At 45.8% G+C, this 22,544-nt stretch overlaps 1 protein-coding gene across 2 annotated transcripts in view; it reads left to right on the top strand.

The window, feature by feature from the left end:
• ACAN (aggrecan) overlaps positions 1 to 13,899 on the top strand; it is a 190,800-nt gene extending 176,901 nt beyond the window's left edge. For both annotated transcript variants that reach the window (XM_030189702.1, XM_030189701.1), the window contains one exon: positions 13,566 to 13,899. In XM_030189702.1, coding sequence (XP_030045562.1) covers positions 13,566 to 13,654 — 89 coding nt within the window. In that variant the 3' untranslated portion in view covers positions 13,655 to 13,899. The remainder of the gene's footprint in view (positions 1 to 13,565) is intronic.
• The last annotated feature ends 8,645 nt before the right edge of the window (positions 13,900 to 22,544 follow it).

The following is a 22,544-nucleotide window of genomic DNA, read 5'->3' as shown; positions in this document are numbered from 1 at the left end:
GAAGCATTGCTATGTGTAGGGCTTTGGAAGCTCTGTTGCTGATAGAAGTACTTCAGGGTTTGGTGTTGTTAGGAACACTGCAGAGTTTGCTGTTAGAAGTACTTCTGGTGTTTGTGCTATTGGGAGCATTGCAGTCTTTGCTGTTGGTGTTTGGTGCTTTAGAAGCACTTTTGGCTTATGTGTTAGCTTCACTGCTTTTTCCGTGTGCCTCCCCTGTCTTCCCTTTCAGTGCTAGGAGCTCTTCTGGTTGCTTGCCAGAGTAGTGCTTAGGAAGCACGTTGTTAGTTGTATCTAGCTTGCTAGAGCAGTGCTTAGGTAGCTGGTTAGTTCTGTGTTTAGCTTATTAGTGTAAAGCTCTGCTTGTAGCTTGGTGCTTAGTAGCACCTGTGTTAGCTTTGTGTTTAGTTCCCTGCTCTGTTAGTTTAGGGCTTAGGAAGTCCCTTTCTTGAGCAGGGCTTAGGAGCTCCTGTTTAGTATAGGGCTTAGGAAGTCCTTTTGTTAGTTTACTGTTAGGAACACTCCTGCTGGTTTAGGGCTTGGGAGCACGTAGATCAGTTTAGGGTTAGGAGCACTTCTGTTTCCAGTCCTGGTCCCTATGTCATCCGGTATCCAGTAAGTCCTGTCGGCTACTCGAACCCAGGAGCTCAACTCCTGGGGGGCTTAGTAGCTAAGTGCAGGTGAAGCTGTGCAGACCAGTCCAGTGTGCTCCAGTCCAGTGTCCTCCAGTCCGGGGGATTGCAGTCCAGTGTTCCAGTCCTGGGTCCTCCAGTCCAGGGGATTCCAGTCCAGGGGATTCCAGTCCTTGTGTTCCGGTTCGCTGGGCAGTGCCTGCAGTCCCTGCCGGTGTGCTTACCCAGCGTTGGTTGGTGGGTTTTGCCTGCTGCTGTCGCTCCTCGTCAGCAGCCCAAGGGCTCACGTTTGCTCCAGAGCCCAGCCCCGCGGGCTCTGAACCTGAGAACCTGACAGATTGCAAAGGCCATGAGCCCGGCAAGAACCCCCGCCCAGCTGACCCAGCTGGGGTCCAGCTCCATCGTTGTTCTTGATCCTTCTATGACTCTTCGTCAGTATCGTGGGAAACGTTTGTCTAATCCTGTTTTGAAGAAGACCCCTGAAGCGGCAGCTGAGAGAAAACGTGTCCGGTGGCTTGGAATCGCTGAAAACCCAGTTTCAGATATGGACCCTTTTATCACGCTCTCAGAGTATCGCCGCAGCCTTGTCTTGAATCCAGCTTTGTGGGAGACTCCTGAAGCTGTCGCTGAGAGGAGACGTCTTGGGAATTCCATGCTCTGGGCCCAGCAGGGGTCTAGTCCCGTTCAAGCAGCGCGCCCAGACAAGCCTCTGAATCCAGTCCGAGCAGCACGTCCAGCCAAGCTTCAGAGTCCAGTCCGAGGGACGCTTCTGACCGAGCCTCCGATGCCAGTTCAAGTGGCGCTTCCATTCGAGTCTCCGAGTCCAGTCCGAGGGATGCTTCTGACCGAGCCTCCGGTGCCAGTCCAGATGGCGCCTCCACGCAAGCCTCGGAGTCCAGTTCAAGTGGCGCTTCAAACCAAGCCTCCTAGTACCAGTTTGGATCCCAGTTCCAACCCCATTTTTGATCTGGATCCGTTTCTGACACTCCAGGATTACCGGGTTGCACTTTTGTCTGATCCAGCCCTGAAGAATACTCCTGAAGCTGCAGCAGAAAGAAGGCGTGTCTCCTGGCTTAGGTTCGAAGAAAACCCAGTTTCTGCTATTGATCCCTCTACCAAGCTGTTCTTTTACCGCTTCCAACTCCTCTCAGAGCCAACCCTGCGGGATACTCCTGAAGCCCAAGCTGAAAGAAGGTGGCTTCCTGATTTTTCCCGACAAACTTCTGAGTCCAGAGCGAGTTGCAGCAGTGACAGCCAAGATGCTGAGTCTGGATCGAGTGGTAGTTCCAGTCAAGGTGCTGAGTCTGGATTGAGTTGCAGTTCCAGTCAAGATGCTGAGTCTGGATCGAGTTGCAGTTCCAGTCAAGATGCTGAGTCTGGATCGAGTTGTAGTTCCAGTCAAGATGCTGAGTATGGATCGAGTTGCAGTCCCAGCCGGGATGCTGAGTCTACACCGAATAATGAGTCCACGATGAGTGCTGAGTCTACACCGAGTGCAGAGCCCAGCCAAGATGACGAGTCCACGATGAGTGCTGAGTCTGCACCGAGTGCAGAGTTCAGCCGAGATGCCGAATCAGAATTGAGTTACAGTCCCGGCCAAGATGCTGAGTCCGGTGAGAGTTGCCGTCCCGGCCAAGATGCTGAGTCCGGTGAGAGTTGGAGTTCCAGTTCCAGGCAAGATGCTGAGTCCGGGTCAAGTTGCACCTCCGGTCAAGATGTTGAGTCCGGGTCAAGTTGGAGTTCCAGTCCCAGGCAAGAGGCTGAGTCCGGGTCAAGTTGCAGTCCCGGCCAAGATGCTGAGTCCGGGTCAAGTTGGAGTTCCAGTCCCAGGCAAGATGCTGAGTCTGGCTCTAGTTGCAGTCCTGGCCAAGATGCTGAGTCCGGGTCAAGTTGGAGTTGCAGTCCCGGCCAAGATGCTGAGTCCGAGTCAAGTTGCAGTCCCGGCCAAGATGCTGAGTCCGGGTCAAGTTGGAGTTCCAGTCCCAGGCAAGATGCTGAGTCCGGGTCAAGTTGCAGTTCCGGCCAAGATGCTGAGTCCGGGTCAAGTTGGAGTTCCAGTTCCAGGCAAGATGCTGAGTCCGGGTCAAGTTGCAACTCCGGTCAAGATGTTGAGTCCGGTGAGAGTTGGAGTTCCAGTTCCAGGCAAGATGCTGAGTCCGGGTCAAGTTGGAGTTCCAGTCCCAGGCAAGATGCTGAGTCTGGGTCAAGTTGCAGTCCCGGCCAAGATGCCGAGTCCGGGCCAAGTTGGAGTTCCGGTTCCAGGCAAGATGCTGAGTCCGGGTCAAGTTGCAACTCCGGTCAAGATGTTGAGTCCGGTGAGAGTTGGAGTTCCAGTTCCAGGCAAGATGCTGAGTCCGGGTCAAGTTGGATTTCCAGTCCCAGGCAAGATGCTGAGTCTGGGTCAAGTTGGAGTTCCAGTCCCAGGCAAGATGCTGAGTCTGGGTCAAGTTGCAGTCCTGGTCAAGAGGCTGAGTCCGGGTCAAGTTGCAGTTCCGGCCAAGATGCTGAGTCCGGAGCGAGTTCCAGTGCCAGCCGAGATGCTGAGTCTACATTGAGTACCGAGTCCAGCCAAGATGCTGAGTCCGAGTTGAGTGGCAGTTCCGGCCAAGATGCTGAGGCCGGACCAGGTTGCAGTCTCAGGCAAGATGCTGAGTCTACTCCGAGTTCCCATTTCAGCCAAGATGTTGAACTCCTTCTGAGTTCCAGCTCCAGCCAAGGGGCAAGGTCTAGTCTGAAGTCCAGTTTGAGTTCCTGTCTGGCTTCAGATTCCAGGATGGGTGTGGGCTCTAGCCCAGTTCTAGCTGCTACAGTGGAGTGCCAGGAAGTCAAGGAAGTTGTGGACTCCTTCAGGAGATGGTTCCTGTTGAATAGAACTCCGCTTGTTGCATCCAAGACTCTGATCCTGCCTAGCAGCCGTTCTAAAGAGCCTCGTGGCGGCCAAAGCCATTCTGGTTTCCTAGTTCCAGATGTACTTGTCACGTCCTGCCCAGCCGCCCAGATTTATGTTGTGAAACCCATTGGGAGATTTCATCACAGCTACCCATGGAGACCTAAATTGTCTTTTGAGACCTGGAGCTCCCGTGGGGACACGGGAGCCTTGAGGGGGAGGTGCTGTTATGATTGGGGTCTGAACCCCTCTCAAACTTACCTCTTTCCTGGGGGTCAGCTTCTTAGCTGGCTTCTGTTTCTTTGTCTGTCCTTTCTGAGCTGGCTCTGTCTCTCTGTGCTGGCAGCTTCCAGCAGCATGGCTCTAATTGTTTCACTATACTGCACCTGTGTGTGTGTTGCCTGAGTTGCTCTACCTCTCTTTGGGTGTACTGGCTTCAAGTGTTTCACAGTTTTGCATTGGTGTGGGTTGGGCCTCTCTGGGTCAGTGTGCTTTTGCCTAGGTCTAGGGAGTGTGACATCATCAGGGAGGGCCTTGATAAGGAAGTGGTCTTGTTTCCTTCAGGGCCTTTGCAACAGTGGTGTTTGCTTTAGGTAGGGTGGTGCAGTGTGCACTTCTGACTTTGTGTCTAGTTTCCCTGCTTGCTTTTGCTAAAGGTCCAGGTTAGTATGAGTGCAGTGTGCACTGGTGACTGTGTGTTTAGCTTTCCTGCTTTTCCCCTCTGGTTCCTCTGCTTTTCCCTCTTGGTTTTGGAAGCATTGCTATGTGTAGGGCTTTGGAAGCTCTGTTGCTGATAGAAGTACTTCAGGGTTTGGTGTTGTTAGGAACACTGCAGAGTTTGCTGTTAGAAGTACTTCTGGTGTTTGTGCTATTGGGAGCATTGCAGTCTTTGCTGTTGGTGTTTGGTGCTTTAGAAGCACTTTTGGCTTATGTGTTAGCTTCACTGCTTTTTCCGTGTGCCTCCCCTGTCTTCCCTTTCAGTGCTAGGAGCTCTTCTGGTTGCTTGCCAGAGTAGTGCTTAGGAAGCACCTTGTTAGTTGTATCTAGCTTGCTAGAGCAGTGCTTAGGTAGCTGGTTAGTTCTGTGTTTAGCTTATTAGTGTAAAGCTCTGCTTGTAGCTTGGTGCTTAGTAGCACCTGTGTTAGCTTTGTGTTTAGTTCCCTGCTCTGTTAGTTTAGGGCTTAGGAAGTCCCTTTCTTGAGCAGGGCTTAGGAGCTCCTGTTTAGTATAGGGCTTAGGAAGTCCTTTTGTTAGTTTACTGTTAGGAACACTCCTGCTGGTTTAGGGCTTGGGAGCACGTAGATCAGTTTAGGGTTAGGAGCACTTCTGTTTCCAGTCCTGGTCCCTATGTCATCCGGTATCCAGTAAGTCCTGTCGGCTACTCGAACCCAGGAGCTCAACTCCTGGGGGGCTTAGTAGCTAAGTGCAGGTGAAGCTGTGCAGACCAGTCCAGTGTGCTCCAGTCCAGTGTGCTCCAGTCCAGTGTCCTCCAGTCCAGGGGATTGCAGTCCAGTGTTCCAGTCCTGGGTCCTCCAGTCCAGGGGATTCCAGTCCAGGGGATTCCAGTCCTTGTGTTCCGGTTCGCTGGGCAGTGCCTGCAGTCCCTGCCGGTGTGCTTACCCAGCGTTGGTTGGTGGGTTTTGCCTGCTGCTGTCACTCCTCGTCAGCAGCCCAAGGGCTCACGTTTGCTCCAGAGCCCAGCCCCGCGGGCTCTGAACCTGAGAACCTGACAATAAGATTATATCTGAAGCAAAATTATTTACTACCATCGTTAGGTCCTGGCGCGCCTTCCAGATCATATTCAATGTAACCTCCACGGGAGCCAAAAACTCCAAGCTGATAGCTCTTACGGGTTTAGGAGTGGCACCGCCGACACGGGTTCAGCTGTAAACGACTTCCGTTTCAGCATACACTCCTAACTCACTCCTTCACTCCTTTGGACATGGTGGTTAAATGATTTGAGAGCGATGAAGTTGTTTCCAGGTCCAAGAGCATCGACGCTCCTTCGCCGACGCTAATCAAAGGACTCATCAACCCAGTCATCTGTGGGCAGCTGACCCCCCATTGTCCCCTTCCTCTCAGTTAAGGTAACTGCAGATGCAAAGAGGAAATTTCAAGTAAACAAAGACAGAACTTCAGAGGACAGCTGGGCCGTTGAGCGTAGGAGCTTCAGGTCGCCATCTTACCACTCTCCCAGTTTGGGACACTCTTTGTCTGGTTTCTCCTCAGAGGCCTGTCTGATATGGGTAACCCTTCAGCATAGCCCTCTGAGTCATTGAAACACGGACGCCCCTCCACCACTACAAGGTGGTGTCCCTTCGGAGGGGATGAACCTCTCCTTCTGAAGTCACCTCGATATTTGTGTAGCCAGGTGAAGTACATTTTCCGACATAACAATGTCAGTTTTCAGCTATTATCAGTTACCTTAGTCTAACTTTCAGATCTTGGTTAATGTTCCTGATACATGACCTTTCTCAAGTGATTATAAATTAAAAGTAAGACTAATTAGTCATAACAATAAACTGCAAAAAGAATTATCAACAAGAGTGTATAATTTCAGAAAATGCACTCATGTGCACCGGTGTAGAAGGAGAAATAAATTTGATGACTGTAAATACAACAGTGAAAACAAAAAAATACTGCATGTAAACATGGTTGCCTAGAGAGAAATTATGGGGAAAAAAATCTCACTTTTTGCATTTTATCCCTTAGCGTCGGAAAATAAAAACAACATTCAGCTCATCAAGGACTAAGCACAATAAAGTGCTTTAAAGTTGACGCTCATTCATCTTCTACAGCAATTTTCCCAGCAGGGAGGCAAATGTTCAAATGATATCTTGTAAAGAGCATTTAGCCTGCCCTGCACATCACCCAAGGCTTTGCAGATGGCTGCTGTTTTGTTTGCTTGAACATGACTTGGAGGGACTGTGTGTGTCTACTGTGTACTGCATACGAATCAAGCTGTGGCAGACTCAGGAGTTCTCTGTTTGGAGGCTACTGGGAGCATAGTAACATAGTAGATGACGGCAGAAAAAGACCTGCATGGTCCATCCAGTCTGCCCAACAATTTACATAGTAACATAGTAGATGACGGCAGAAAAAGACCTGTACGGTCCATCCAGTCTGCCCAACAAGACAACTCATATGTGCTACTGTTACGTCTGTGGCCGTGACCACCCTCAGACTTACCCTGTTTCTGGGAGTCAGTGGCTGTGCTGGCTTCTGCTTGTCTCTGTGTCTGTCTCTGTCTTAGTTTCTCTCTGGCTCTGTGTGCTGATTGCCCTACTGAACCTCACCTGTGTGGGCTATGCCTTTTCCAAGATGGCTGCCGCCGACTCCTCTATGCCAGTATCCAAGATGGCTCCCGCTGGGCTAACTTCTCTGTGTGTCAAGCCTCTGTTTGGATGCAAGGTGATTGCTGCAGCTGTGCCTCTGGTGTGGAAGGGCTTTATTAATCACTTAGAGACTACAGCCCTGGCCTTTGCATTTCATCTAGGGCCCTGGTGTATAGAGTGCTCTGTACACTGTTTCAGTGTTTGCTCTGTGTGAGTTTCTATGTTTGACTAGATAGCTTAGGCACCGTGTGGCTTGTTAGCCTGTGTATAGCTTTGCTAGTGCTCTGTGTTTGTTTAGACTAGCCAGCTTAGGCACCGTGTGGCTTGTTAGCCTGTGTATAGCTTTGCTAGTGCTCTGTGTTTGTTTAGACTAGCCAGCTTAGGCACCGTGTGGCTTGTTGGCCTGGGTATAGCTTTGCTAGTGCTCTGTGTTTGTTTCCAGTGCTTGACTTGTTAGCTTGGGCACAGCTTTGTTGTTAGCTGGTGTATAGCTTTCAAGTCTCCTGAGTGTGCTCTGTGTATGTTTCTTGTGTATGACTGGTTTGCCTGGGTATAGCGTTTCTATTAGCCTAGGTACTGTTTACTAGTCATTGTGTTTAACCCTGCCGACTGCCAGAACCCGGACAGTCCCTGCCTGTCGGCCTTGCCTGCGCCTAGGTGCCAGGGGGCACTCCTGGATCTTCATTCCTGCTGTTCCTGCTTGCAAGTTCCAGTTCCGGGTTTTCCTGTAAGTCCTACCGGCTGCCAGAACCTGAGGGCTCAACCCTCGGGGAAAGGTGGTCAAGCGTAGGTGAAGCCTAGGTCCAGTGTGTTCCAGTCCAGCGGATTTCACTCCTGTATGTTCCAGTCCTGTGGGGCCCTCCAGTGTGTTCCAGTCCAGCGGGCTCCACTCCAGTGCGCACCCGTCCGGTGTGTTCCAGTTCCGTGTATTCCGGTGTAGAACTCCAGTCAGGGGTACCGGTCCAGTTTTGTCTCATCTCTACCTTGGAGGTGATCTTGCCTGCCACTGCTGCTCCACGGTAGTGGCCCATGGGCTCACGAACCCAGTGCTCCCGGGGAAGAAGCCTGACAGTATGCCAAAGTCCTCGAGCACGCGACAGCTACTTTTTGTGTATACCCTACTTTGATTTGTACCTGTGCTCTTCAGGGCACAGACCGTATAAGTCTGCCCAGCACTATCCCCGCCTCCCAACCACCAGCCCTGCCTCCCGATCTCGACTAAGCTCCTGAGGATCCATTCCTTCGGCACAGGATTCCTTTATGCTTATCCCACACATGTTTACATGGTATGTGATACTTTATATATCTACTCGAGTTTGATTTGTCCTTGCCATCCTCAGGGCACAGACCGTAGAAGTCTGTCCAGCCCTCTTCTTAAAGAGTACTAAAAGTTCTGAAGCTAACGGTCAAAGCCCCTTAAAATTTACATTCCAGCCCATCCATATCTATTCAGTCTCGATCAGGGCACAGACTGTAGAAGTCTGCCCAGCGCTGGTTTTGCTTCTCAGTTACCGGTGTTGTCGCCCAATGTCCGCTAAGATTATGTAGATCCATTCCTTCTAAACAGGATTCCTTTATGTTTATCCCACGCATGTTTGAGTTCCATTACCGTTTTCATCTCCACCACCTCCCGCGGGAGGGCTTTCCACGTATCTACCACCCTTTCCGTGAAAAAATACTTCCTGACATTACTCCTGAGTCTGCCCCCCTTCCACCTCAATTCATGTCCTCTAGTTCTACCGCCTTCCCAGTAGAACTAGCACTTAGCTACCCTGCTGGCACTTTTGCAGGTAAGAGTAAATGTATGTGTGTACATGTAGTATTTGAGTGAAGGGCCTGGTTGACTGTGGTATTCCTGCTGTTGTGAGCGCACTATCCTCCTCATTTTCTCCCTTCTCTATCTTTGATTGGCATTCCTTTCTGTTTCCCACTTAATCTGTACACCGCTTTGTTATGCTTTCAAGAAAAGCAGTATATGAATCCTAATAAACCATAAACATAATGCTGTCAGTGGGGTTCGTGGAAAAAGTTGATGGGGTGATGGACCCTAACAATATCGGGGAATTTGGAAGATGCAGAGAAGGGCGACAAAGAAGATACAGGGGATAGGACGACTTCCCTATCAGGATAGGCTGAAGAGGCTGGGGCTCTTCAGCCTGGAGAAAAGGCGGCTGATGGGGAGATAAGCTAGAGGTCTATAAGATAATGAGTGGAATGGAACGGGTCGATGTGGAGCGTCTGTTTACGCTTTCCAGAAATACTAGGACAAGGGGGCATGCGATGAAGCTGCAGTGTGGTAAATGTAAAACGAATCGGAGGAAATGTTTCTTCACTCAACGAGTAGTTAAACTCTGGAATTCGCTGCCGGATAAGGTGGTTAAGGCGGTTAACTTAGCGGACTTCAAAAAAGGGTTGGACGGCTTCCTGGAGGAAAAAGCCATAGAATGTTATTGAATGGACAAGGGAATAGTACAGTATTTCTAGGATGGGTGGGACAAATTGCTTGTTCTTTTGGCTGCTGTTGGTGGCAGGGTGCTGGGCTCGATGGACACATGGTCTGTCCCAGTATGGCGATGCTTATGTACTTATGGAGAGTTCTGTCTGTGCACCTGCCTTTCAGACTGGGACTTATGTGTACCTCCGAGAAGGCGTAAAAGTCGAAATGGAAATATTAGGTCTACACATGTATTCCTCTTGTAAACTGGGGAATACAGATGTAGATTTTCAGCTGTCCTCATTGAAACCTGTCTCTGTCTGCAAAAAATCCGTTGACTCATCATTTTTTTATCTTTATGTACAGCAGGATTTGCTAATTTTTTTCAGAATCAAGAGCCCTAAAAACTTGGGGGTCAATAATCAAAATGATTTAACTGGCCAGAAATGGCTCCTGGCCAGTTAAATGGCTTGTGTGGGAATATCCTTAACCGGTTAATGCCATTGAATATCACCACAGATCACTAAATTCAAAGCCGGCTATTTTGTGGGTGGTCTGGGGGCGGAGTCAGCACGTATGAGGTTAAGTGATGATATTCAAGTTTATTATTTTCTTACCATACCACTCATCGACTACCTTTTGAGTACTTAAGTGCCTAAATTCAGCAGCCAAATCAACCGCTTATGTGGCATACACGAGACAGGTGACGAAAATGATAAAGGGGATGGGACGACTTCCCTATGAGGAAAGGCTAAAGCGGCTAGGGCTCTTCAGCTTGGAGAAGAGACAGCTGAGGGGAGATATGATAGAGGTCTATAAAATAATGAGCGGAGTGGAAATGGTAGGCATGAATTACTTATTTACTTTTTCCAAAAATACAAGGACTAGGGGACATACAATGAAACTACTAAGTAGTAAAATTAAAAGAAATCATAGAAAATAGTTTTCTAATCTAATCTAACTTGATGTTTTATAGCCCACTGAATCCATAAAAAGGTCTGAAGCGGTGAATAAAACAAGAAAAATTCATAATGCATTCAAATTATAATTAAGATACTACAAAAATAAAAATAATTTTAAAACTATAAAATCTAATATTAAAAACACATAAATAATACAGTCTTCCTAACCAAATATAGCCAGATGGTTGCTAACCAAGGGCTCTGTTTATAAAGTCACACTAGCAATTCTGGCACAACAAATGCAACAAAGCCCATAGGAAATGAATGGGTTTCATTGCATTTGCCGCGGCTTTGTAAAAGGAGCTCCAAAGGAGTTTTCAATGCTTTATCATAAATAATGTAGGAAGGAAGTTGTCTCCTAGTTGATGGTAGATTTCACTCAATGTGTAATTAAACTCTGGAATTTGTTGCCAGAGTTTGTGGTAAAAGCAGTTAGCTTAGCAGGGTTTAAAAAGGGCTTGGATCATTTCCTAAAAGAAAAGGTCATAATCCATTATTAAAATGGACTTGGGGAAAATCCACTGCTTATTTCTAGGATAAGCAGCATAAAATCTGTTTTATTCTTTTAGGGGCCCTTTTACTAAGCTGTGGTAAAAGTAGCCCTGTGCAAGCAGCAGTGGCCGTTTCTGCATGCACTAAGGCCCTCTTTATCACAGCAGGTAAAAAGGCCAAAAAAAGGAATCGCCATGCATTAAGACTGCACTTAGCACGTGGCCATGCGGAAGGGGGGAGAACTTACCACCATCCATTAAGGTGGTAGTAAGGGCTCCCGTGCTAACCTGGCGATAACAGGCCATTGTGCGGCATTGCATCCAGGTAACCCCCTGAATGCTATGCGCTGGGGGTTGAAGAACCACCGGCGCCCATTCTGGGCCAACGGTATTTCCAGATTGCCACTCGGTAAGCCCGACCGCTGCTTTGTAAAAGGACCCCTTAATATATTACCAGGTACTTGTGAACTGGATTGGCCACTGTTAGAAACAGGATACTGGGCTTGATGGACCTATGGTCTTTACCAGTATGGCAATGCTTATGTTCTTATGTACTTATGAATATCACTTTTAACTGTATAAGATATAGCCGACTGCATAAATCCAGATATTCAATGCCAGTGCCCGGACATGATCTGGCGGTATCTAAAGAAAATCTTCCACCACTGGCTGCATATCCACCCCTTTGGAATCTTGTAACTTCTCCCCCAACAAAAGCTGAAAGAAGTGAAGGGAAGAGATCAGCTATAGCAGCGGTTCCCAAACTTTCTAGGTTCACAACACCCTTAGTGTTCAGGCATTTTTTTCTCAGTTCCCCTAGGCCACAATTTGGGAACCGCTGTCTCAGGCCTTCTTCTCCCCCCACCCTTGCCCCCTGTGCATGGCCAGTGCTAGGGTCTCTGGCGCCCCCCTGCAAACCATCAGTTGGCGCCCTCCCGGTTCAGCACCTCCTTTCGCTTTTCTCTCAGCCCCCCCACCCTTCTCCCATCCCGCCCCCTTTTTCAGCCAAGTGCCTTAAAAAGTGAAGAACAAAAATGTGTTTGTTTTTTCACTCCACAGCTTTTTAATTTATTTATTTATTGTATTTGTATCCCACATTTTCCCACCTATTTGCAGGCTCAATGTGGCTTACATAATTTTGTTAACATTGTCATTACAGGATGACAGATACATTTAGTATTGTGCAGAGATTAAGTAAGGGAAGAAAGAATAAGGAAGGGAGTGATTAGGGTAATTATAGAAGGTGGGCTTTCTTAACTGATTGGGTTGGTGAGGTGGATTAGTGTGGCTATAGGTTCTCATTATTTGAAAGCTTCCCATATGCAGATATAAATATCATGAAATAAAATTAAATATCACTAAAACTGCTTAAAAAATTATTGTCGCTGGTGGAAACAGAACTAATAAAATCTATATTTTGTGCTCCTTTTTCTATACTGTTCTATGCAATACAATAATAGATGGCCAAATTTCAGTGAGGATATCCTGTTTCCTGATGGGTTCATCTTAACTGTTGCTGAAATCTGCCTTGGGAAGCCTGGTGTTATAAAGATTGGAAGTAAAATTAAACTCTCCTTTCATCGGGGCAGATGGAATCACGTGTTCACATGTTCTTTTGTACAAATGGATTATTCCGTTTTGAGCATGTTTCAGGGACAAGTGGTTTTCATAAGTCAAAATAATAATATTTTCTTTCATGCAGATCTCTCATTTGCTTAAACAGAACTAAATGGTCTATAAGCCCCTAATGTCGACCAATGGTTTATCTTATTCTGTGTCAAAACCTCCCCCACCACTCCACCATCGCCGCCATTCCCCTCCCGCATACCACAAACCCCACACGCTACAGTCCAACCTTGAAGGGCCAGCCCTGGTGGCGTAGTGGCGGCTGCGGGGGTAGGAAAGAATCCCACTCTTTCCTGCCCGCTGCTGCTGCTCTGTCTCTGCTTTGCTCTTCTGAGCAAATGGCTGTGAGGCTTCCGGCGGCAGTCTCGAAAGAGTGGGATTCTTTCCTGCCCCCACAGCCGCAGAGTCCACTACACCACCAGGGTGGGCCCTGGCCTTCAAAGTGGGTCTTGAGAGGCCTGTAGCATATGGCAGCAGTGGCCGGTGGAGCGCCACGCAATTGGTATGCATTGCAATTTCTGGTGCACTCGAATGTTGGCGCCCCCCCTGCCATGCATACCCTGCTTACCACGTTCTGCTGTCCCTGCCCCTGTAGTGGTGTCGAGTCCTGATTTTGCTGGTGGGGATGCCCAAGCCCTGCCAACTGAAGTGGTCTGCTGCCCGAGCCCCACGCTCCGTGCTGCCTGAGGAAGATGGTAGCAGGCTTTAGCCACTGCCGACGGAAGTCCTAAAATAGGCTGCGGCTCCCCTGTGAGTTTGCTGCTACTCAGTTTGGGAACCACTGATCTAGAAGTAAGTGAGGGTAGGGCGAAAGTTCATAAACATCCTTCGCCCTATTGCAGAGAGAAAGGAAAATGAGCAAATGAGATGAGTCTTACAGTTACCTAACATCGTATTTACTTCTTATTTTAAGTAGTGTCTCGTTCAAGGCTCTTACCAAGAAATTATCTTTATGATTGTCTCCCCTCACAGTTACGGGGGTCTTTTACTAAGGCACGCTCACGGTTTTAGCGCGCTAAAATTATGGGCTCGCTAAATGTTAGAGATGCCAACGCATTCCTATGGGCATCTCTAACGTTTAGCTCACCTTAGTAAAAGGCGCCCAGTGTATTTACTCCTCATTTTAAGTAGTGTCTCGTTCAAGACTCTTACCAAGAAATAATCTTTACGATTGTCTCCTCTGTTTTTTTTTTCCATGCAGCCTCTACTTACAGACGCAGGTTGCACAAGAGAAGCCCTAGAAGTCGGTCAAAAGCCATTACAACAGCTTCACAGTCACAGGCCCATTAAAGTGAAAAAAAAAGCAGCAAGCAGAGCAAAATATTGTAAATCAATTTATATTAACGGAGTCAATTTATTGTTTTGTTTTTGTTGTATAAGGAGTTCATGTTCAAGAAAACCCAAGTTGTATATATAAAAAAAAAAGAAAGAAAACACCAAAGCAAATTAGATTTCAGCATTTTTACTAGGAAAAGAAAAGAGGAAGTGTCTTGGTACATGTGTCTTATGTCATGTCCTGATTTGGGGGGGGGGGGAGAGGGAGGGAGAAAGAACTGTGAAGAAGGGGGAAAAGCTAAGTGAAAAACCGAAGCCCAGATTCTCCTTGATTTTGTTGAATCAAAGTGTGTTTATTTCTGTTATTTAAAACTCCAGGCTGGCCGACAATAAAGCAAAAGGTCACTTACTCACTTCACATCAAGGACTTTGAATAAATAGAACTGAAATGTTGCTGAATGTATCTCAAATGAGAGCGAGGCACTAAGGGAAAGGTATAAGCAGAAGGCCCCTGTCCATCTTAGCGCTGTTCAGCATTTTCCGACCGGGACGCACTCTACTTTCAAAGCACTTGCAACAGCCGAGCTCTCCCTAGGAACAGGGCATAGAGCATTAGCCATCACCAGCTATTCTTATATTTTGTATAAAAGTTTCCATTAAGGACTATTATAACTCAAAATTGCCAGCTCTGTAGAAGCCCACTACCTGCAGCACTGGAAGGTGGTAGGGGTGCACAGTGGAAACCATTATCATTTTGTTTCATTGTATTTGGTTTCGTTTTATTTCAGTGCATGTTATTCCAATTTCACATGCACTATTCCCTGCTAACGCATGTTAAATTTGTGTTACTTCATGTTACCTAGTGCATCGTAAACAAAATACTGCAGGGCTAAAATCAAAGAAAAATGCACATCCCTAAAAGAAAGCCTATGATTCCAACTTTGGTGACAGGCTGTGATTCCAACTAAACGCAGGGGACCGGACTTTTATCTCACTGGCTTCTCTTTTGTGAGATGGCTGCACTTAATTCGTTACATGGCTTGCCTGAGCTCTTTTGGTTGAATTTTTAAAAACTCATGTTTTGAGCTACTTGCCATGGACTAGTAGCAATCTGTTTTGGCAGGGTTGTGGATTTTACTGTGTCGAAGGTTTAGACTTGGAGTCATGATCTGCATCCAAAGACCCATTTTGGTGAAAAAAAAAAAAAAAAAAAAAAAAATATATATATATATATATATATATATATATATATATATTATTGGTAACAATGAACAAAACAGCCATATCCAATACAGTACTAGTGCGCTCACAAGCTCAGAATTCTATAACTGAGCGCTTCTGTTTAGGTTCTTCAATTCCGTGTAGTGAAAGCCTACTCTAGTGATCTTCAATGCAAGGCCCAGGATATCTCTAAGACAACCCACATTGTCTTTCTAGTTTGTTTGTTTTTTCTGCCTCACTACCCAGGCTCAGGACAGAAAGGGGAAGTTGGAAGGGGGGGGGGGGGGCAGAGCCACATGCTTGAAGGACAATAGACAAAAGAGAATGCATTTGGAAATGCTCATAACCTTGAGGGTACCCTCCAATGACGTTTGGAAGTGGACTGGTGGGGATGACGTCATTGACACACACTGGTCAGCAGTGCCATGACCTAGCATGGGAAGCTCCAATTCAGCTCATTAGAATCAAAGATACCCCTGCTTAAAAATTAATGAAGACCACTGGCCTATTCTATAAAGACATCCGGGTGGCCGGATTCCATATAGAATACTAATGTAACCATTTATACAACTGCAGTTACACCAGCCATAGACTTGGGGTAACTAAAGTCGCTTAAATGCAGCAAAGGTAAATTTAACTTTCAGAATAGTATAAGCTACATGCGTAACGTGAGTAACATAGTAGATGACGGCAGAAAAAGACCTGCATGGCCCATCCAGTCTGCCCAACAAGATAAACTCATATGTGCTACTTTTTGTGTATACCTTACCTTGATTTGTATCTGTCTTTTTCAGGGCACAGACCGTAGAAGGCTGCCCAGCACTAGCCCCGCCTCCCAACCACCAGCCCCGCCTCCCCCCACCAGCTCTGCCACCCAATCTCAGCTAAGCTCCTGAGGCAACATCACCAATGGCAACATCACTCCATGCCCCTTCTATACTCAATCCATGTGAACACCTCCTTTAGTTACACACTATGCCAGTTACACACGCTCTTACAGAATAGCACTTGGTCAATTTGCTACCAATTACTTGCTGGTATTCTGTTCATTTATGTCCACAAGTGGCGTATCAATAAATACAGACACCGAGTTATTGAATTAGGTGGTATCTGTCCTTTCAACTATTGAATGAGGGGGTATCTGGCCCAAGGAGGTTTAATAAGACAGGAGAAGGCATGATGTCAAAAAGTTGAAGCTGTCTTCCTCCCCCCCCCCCCCCCCCCCCCCCCCCCGTGCAGCTGCCATATTAGTGTACCCAAAACAAACCCTTCAAAAACTCTCCAACCCCCTAACTCCCCTCCTAACAGAAAGAATGTAAAACCAAGGAGGTTTATTTAAAAAAAAAAAAACAATATAAACCTCACAAGTTTGCTATTGTTTTCAATAGCATCTGCAAATATTTTGGGTCACTCAATATGGTGGCAAGCTCCACCTACTGGTTCAGATAGGCTCATTCCATCTCCTGTCTTATTAAATCTCCTTGATCTGTCCTTTCAACTCAGCCAATTCAGTAGTCGGGAGCCTTCATTTTAAAATGGTCATTTATGCACCTGTGATGCTTCAGTGATTAGCTGCTGGAAAATTGCCTCTCTCTTTATACAATTAAAGGCCTTTTCCAAGAAAATTTTACATCAAAATACCAGTGTATCTTGCACTTTTCATTGTAATACATGGCAAAATATCATTGTTCTTTCCAAATGCTTCTCTGTCCTCGTGCATTCTGATATTGATAACTGACGCACTAGTGATAAAATGATGAGCCTCTAGAAAAATTAAATGTTAAGATTTTTAGGGATATGGTTTCATTTGATTTCTTCAACACATAATGGACTAGTAGTCAATTGTTAAATATACATGGATGGATGGGGGGAAAAAGTTTCATCTGTCACCGGGTCCAGAACCTTCCAATCTCTCCGGGTCAGTTTATTCAATATGGCCCATTGGTGACTGTTATAATCATTGACAAAAACCCCCATATAATTTTGTAAACTATAGCAAATATTATGACTTCTTTCAGAATCATTTTAACCTAGCAACTTTGTACTGAGTGACTAGCAATAGGCTTGAAAAATCATTATACAAGGCAACACTTACCTTCTGGCTTGATGAGTCCCAATGGACACCCGTTTTGCTGTCGCTTTGTCAAGGGATCAGAGCAGAAAATTACACCAACATGATGTCTGCTAGTTGTCGCTATTACCACCAAGCTGTTTTCAAGCCTATTGCTTGTCACTCAGTACAAAGCTGCTTGGTTAAAACGATTCTGAAATAAGTTATAATATTTGCTATAGTTTACAAAATTATATGGATGGACGGGGGTTTTGTTAATGATTATAACAGTCACCAGTGGGCCATATTGAATAAACTGACCCGGAGAGATTGGAGGGTTTTTGACCAGGTGACAGATGAGACTTTTTTCCCCCATCCATCCATATATATTTAACAGTGAACTACTAGTTCATTATCCAGCTTATTTTCGAAGGAGAAGGGCGGCCATCTTCCGACACAAATCGAGAGATGGCCGGCCTTCTTCTAAGGCCGGCCAAATCGGTATAATCAAAAGCCGATTTTGGCTGGCTTCAACTGCTTTCCATCGCAGGGACAGCCAAAGTTCCCGGGGGCATGTCGGAAGGGTAGCGAAGGCGGGAAAGGAGCGTGCCGGGCGTGCTTAAGAGATGGGCGCCCTCGGCCGATAATGGAAAAAAGAAGGACGTCCCTGGCGAGAATTTGGTCCACTTTATTTGGTCCCTTTTTTTTCAGGTCCAAGTCCCAAAAAAGTGCCTGAACTGACCAGATGACAACTGGAGGGAATCGGGGATCACCTCCCCTGACTCCCCCAGTGGTCACTAACCCCCTCCCACCCTCAAAAAAACAACTTTAAAAACTTTGTTTGCCAGCCTCTATGCCAGCCTCAAATGTCATACTCAGGTCCATCGCAGCAGTATACAGGTCCCTGGAGCAGGTTTAGTGGGTGCAGTGGACTTCAGGCAGGCGGACCCAGGCCCATCCCCCCCCTACCTATTACACTTGTGGTGGAGAATGGGAGCCCTTCAAAACCCACCCGAAGCCCACTGTACCCACATGTAGGTGCCCCCCTTCACCCCGTAGGGCTATGGTAGTGGTGTATTGTTGTGGGAATGGGTTTGGGGGAGCTCAGCACCCAAGGTAAGGGAGTTATTGGGACCAATTTGCGAAGTCCACTGTAGTTCCCCCTAGGGTGCCCAGTCGGTGCCCTGGCATGTGATGGGGACCAGTGCACTACGAATCCTGGCCCCTCCCACGACCAAATGCCTTGGATTTGTTCGTTTTTGAGATGGCTGGCTTTGGTTTCCATTATTTGCGAAAACCGAAGCCGGCCATCTCAAACCCGGCCATCTCAACATTTATGTTGAGATTTGGCCAACCCCAACCGTATTATCGAAAAAAACGATGGCCGGCCATCGTTTTCGAAAATACGGTTGGCTCCGCCCTTTCGCGGCGCCATCCTCAGAGATGGGCGCCCTTAGAGATGGGTGTCCCCATTCAAAAATGCCCCTCTATGTGTTGAATTGATTATTTTGAGGGAATGAACTGTATTGTGAGCCTTTTGATGGATTAAGTATTCATTTGATTTCTATCATTTACTGTTTTCTTTTTAGCACGCACTGACGGGTCTTCATATGCCCTACAATAAATTAGTATGTACTAACTAAAGTGACAAAATAGAATGGAAAGGAAAGCAAAACAAAATGAAACAAATGAAATGTTCTGCTGCACACCCCTAATGGCTTTTAAAATATTTTAAAGTTAGATTTTCCTGCTTTGGATAGAAAGCACAGCAAGATAAACATGGGGTTGAGCACCTTAACATAGGCATGATTTGGAATCAATCAGTCTGCAATGGTACCTTATTAGTTTTGGGGGTTTAGGCTTATTTTAAAAAATACCAAAGGCATCGTATGATGGAGCTGGCAGACCAGAAGAGTCTGGAGCCTCTGAACTGGCACAAAGTAATACCAGACCCTACGCGTGGGAGCAGTACAATTAGCCAGGACATGAAATATGAAGCTTATAACAGTAAGGAAGCGTTCCCATCAGGACCCTCTGCTTCTACCATGATCTTGCTTTAGAAATGAATGATGGAGTCTAAACTGAAGTAGCCTGTGGACTCTCAGGCCAATTCTTCCATCCTCTTTCCTTCTTACTGTGCCCCATAAAAAAATAATTAGGTGACATTTCAGAAGAACTCAGTGGGCAGCAAGCAACTAAAGTGTTATTTAAAAGGGACCACTTTAAGGGGGGAAAAAAGACCACAGTCCCTGATTACTCTTTCCTTTTTGGCGGCCCATTTAAATTTCAAATCAACCAGTCACAGCAAGCGTGACAAAAGAAAGAGCAGAAGACGATGTCCGAACTAACGCCTTTATTGTATTATCCAAGACTCGACACGAGTCATGTTTCGGCCCACAAAGGCCTTCCTCAGGAGTCTTTAAATGGATGTATGCTGTTATTAAGCTAAGCTTAATGTGATACAGGTGATGTTCAATATCTTGCTGCTTTCTTCCAAAAAAAAAAAAACCACTCAGTAGAACGCCTTTGTGGGTTGAAACACGAATCGTGTCGAGTCTTGGATGTTACGATAAAGGCGTTAGTTCGTACATCATCTGCTGCTCTTTCTTTTGTCACCCTTGTGACTGATTGGTTTGTGTGTCTACAAGGGCTACTGTTCTTCTGTTTCTCTGCCATTTAAATTTCCCCCATGAGCAGAAGCCAGTGCAGGGTTAAGGTTCTGATGGTACATATCATTCAAGAACACAGTTCCAGACCTCAAGAGTCATAGACTGGTTTTCGAGATTAGTCACAATTAATATTCATTACATATATCTGCATACATTTCACCTAAGAATCAGGTTGAGATGTCTATCTTGATTACTCCCTAAAGCCAGACATGGCTGTGGGTCTCTAAGGAAAGTATTGAATGCCCTTTGTTATGGACAGAATCGACAAGACAGAAGAGAGAGCAATAAATTGACAAGGGAAAATTCACTTTTCCTGTTTTTTTTTTTCGTATGCTTTTCCAGCTGTAATTCTGTCTCTCATCTCTCTCATCTTTGCTATAATAGAGAATGATGTATGCTTGCAGCCCACAGTTGTGCTCCGGAGACCATGCAGTGCATGATGTTTCTGGGGCATTATTTATATTTAAAAAGAATAATATTAATAATATGAAATTGGGAGAACTAATTCATGTTTATTTAAATTAAATTGCAATAGTCTCCTAGACTTCTGAAGACGCCTCTGTGAGCGAAATACATCATTTTCTTTCGCCCACGGTGGGTATATATATATTTTTAGTTGTTTTTTTTAATGCAAAAAAAAAAAAGCATAAAATATTTTATAAAACTTGTGTGCATAGAAAAAAGACAGAGATGAGAATGTTTCTGACAACAACAAAAAAAATGTTGTAAAATGTGTAAAATAAAAGTTCCAAACTATTGTATTTTATTCTCCATACTGTGTGTGAGACAGCATCTGCCTGGGTTTGTGTAAATGCGCTGCAGTGCTTATGTGTGTGGAGGAGTTGCAGGGGTTTATTTGTGTGTGCGATATGTGTTGCATTGTTTATTTGTGTATGCGATCAACACAGCAGTGGTTGATTGGCTTAGGGTCAAATGATGGGTGTGGCTAAACTGATTTGTATATGAATCAGCACCGCAGTCACTGATTGGCTTAGACTCAAATGATAGACGTAGCTAAGCTGAAGGAGGGACACTGGGAAGGGACACTGGATTTGCTTCACACCTTTTTCAGTGATAGCTCAAGGTGAGTCACATTCAGGTACAGTAGGGATTTCCCTGTCCCTAGAGAGTTTACAGGAAGAGACTGATGCAGCAAAAAGCACACAGATGTTAGCATGTGGTTAGCACAATGTCTGTGCACAAGTTTGTGGGTGCGTGATGCAGAAGAGTTTCACACAGAAGCTAACCCTGTGAAAAGCCTTGCATTAGACATCAGCATGGTACTGAGGCTATTATGTATTATGTCCACTAGAGACAGAGGTGAACCTCAAAAAATTAAATGCAAAAAAGTGCACAGAAGTATTTAAAACTGAACACAAAGCCAGGGCTCTAATGTAGAGTAGGGTAGATAGGCTCTTGCAAAAAACCAAGGGAGATGTAGGTTCGGCAAGGTAATCTTTATGAGGAAGTCCAAGGAGTAGGGTAGATAGGCTCTTCCAAAAAACCAAGAGAGATGTAGGTTCGGCAAGGTGATCTTTATGAGGAAGTCCAAGGAGTAGGGTAGATAGGCTCTTGCAAAAAACCAAGGGAGATGTAGGTTCGGCAAGGTGATCTTTATGAGGAAGTCCAAGGAGTAGGGTAGATAGGCTCTTGCAAAAAACCAAGGGAGATGTAGGTTCGGCAAGGTGATCTTTATGAGGACCTACATCTCCCTTGGTTTTTTGGAAGAGCCTATCTACCCTACTCCTTGGACTTCCTCCAGCACACAGGATCTGACAACTTTATTACATGGCCTCCATGAAGAGCATGGGTAAAGAAAATGAACAGGGGAAGTGGTGGCTTTGTAGTAAGGATAGCTGCAACTGCACACAAGTCTGAACAGAAACCAACTGTACTGACACATATCTGCGCATGTGCAGGAATGCCATTCTGTGTTTACATATGTCATTGCAAAAACTGAACACACAGACTAGCATTTCCGCATACGTGCACAGCTGCCCTTAATGCAGAGCTTTTATCTGCATGTATCCAGTGCTCTCCCTGATTAACACACTAGTTCTCTGCAGGTCCTGATCTAACAGAAATCACAAACGAAATCAAACTGAGCCTCCAAATCATGAACTTATGGGTGGATACATTTCAATTAAAACTCAATGCAGAAAAAACACACTGTCTCATCCTATCATCACCACACAACACGAACAAACCCACACATATAAGCACCCCAGACTACACCCTTCCTGTTTCAGACAGCCTGAAAATTCTCGGAGTTACAATCGACCGAAATCTCATGCTAGAGAGCCAAGCAAAAAATACAACAAGGAAAATGTTTCACTCAATGTGGAAACTTAAATGAGTAAAACCTAAGTCACATAGACTACTGCAATGCAATCAATGCTGGATGCAAAGAGCAAATCATGAAGAAACTCCAAACTGCCCAAAACATCGCAGCCAGACTCTTATTTGGAAAAAGGAAATACGAAAGTGCCAAGCCCTTACGAGAAAAACTACATTGGCTCCCAATCAAAGAGCGAATTACGTTCAAAATCTGCACCCTGGTTCATAAAATTATTCACGGCGAGGCCCCAGTCTACATGGCAGACCTTATAGACCTACCAACCAGGAACACAAAAGGTCAGCAGGCACCTACCTAAATCTCCACTACCCTAGCTGCAAAGTACACAAAATATAAAACAACATATGCATCCAGCTTCTCTTATATAAGCACGCAAATATGGAATGCACTTCCAAACGTCATGAAAACAATGCACGACCTAACAAACTTCCGGAAATCGTTAAAAACCAACCTGTTCACAATGGCATACCAGAATGATCCAACCTAAACATCTGAACCCTGCAACACAACCGAAACTCTTATCAGAACTGGACAAAACTTAACTCTCTCTCCTTGAATACTTAATATACTCTGTCATCTATGAACATTAACACTTGACTTGACCACTCT

This window comes from Microcaecilia unicolor, chromosome 1 (assembly GCF_901765095.1).
Source record: "Microcaecilia unicolor chromosome 1, aMicUni1.1, whole genome shotgun sequence".
NCBI classification, from domain to species: Eukaryota; Metazoa; Chordata; class Amphibia; order Gymnophiona; family Siphonopidae; genus Microcaecilia; species Microcaecilia unicolor.
Note: the sequence above shows the minus strand (reverse complement) of the source record. Positions and strands in the feature narration are given on the sequence as shown.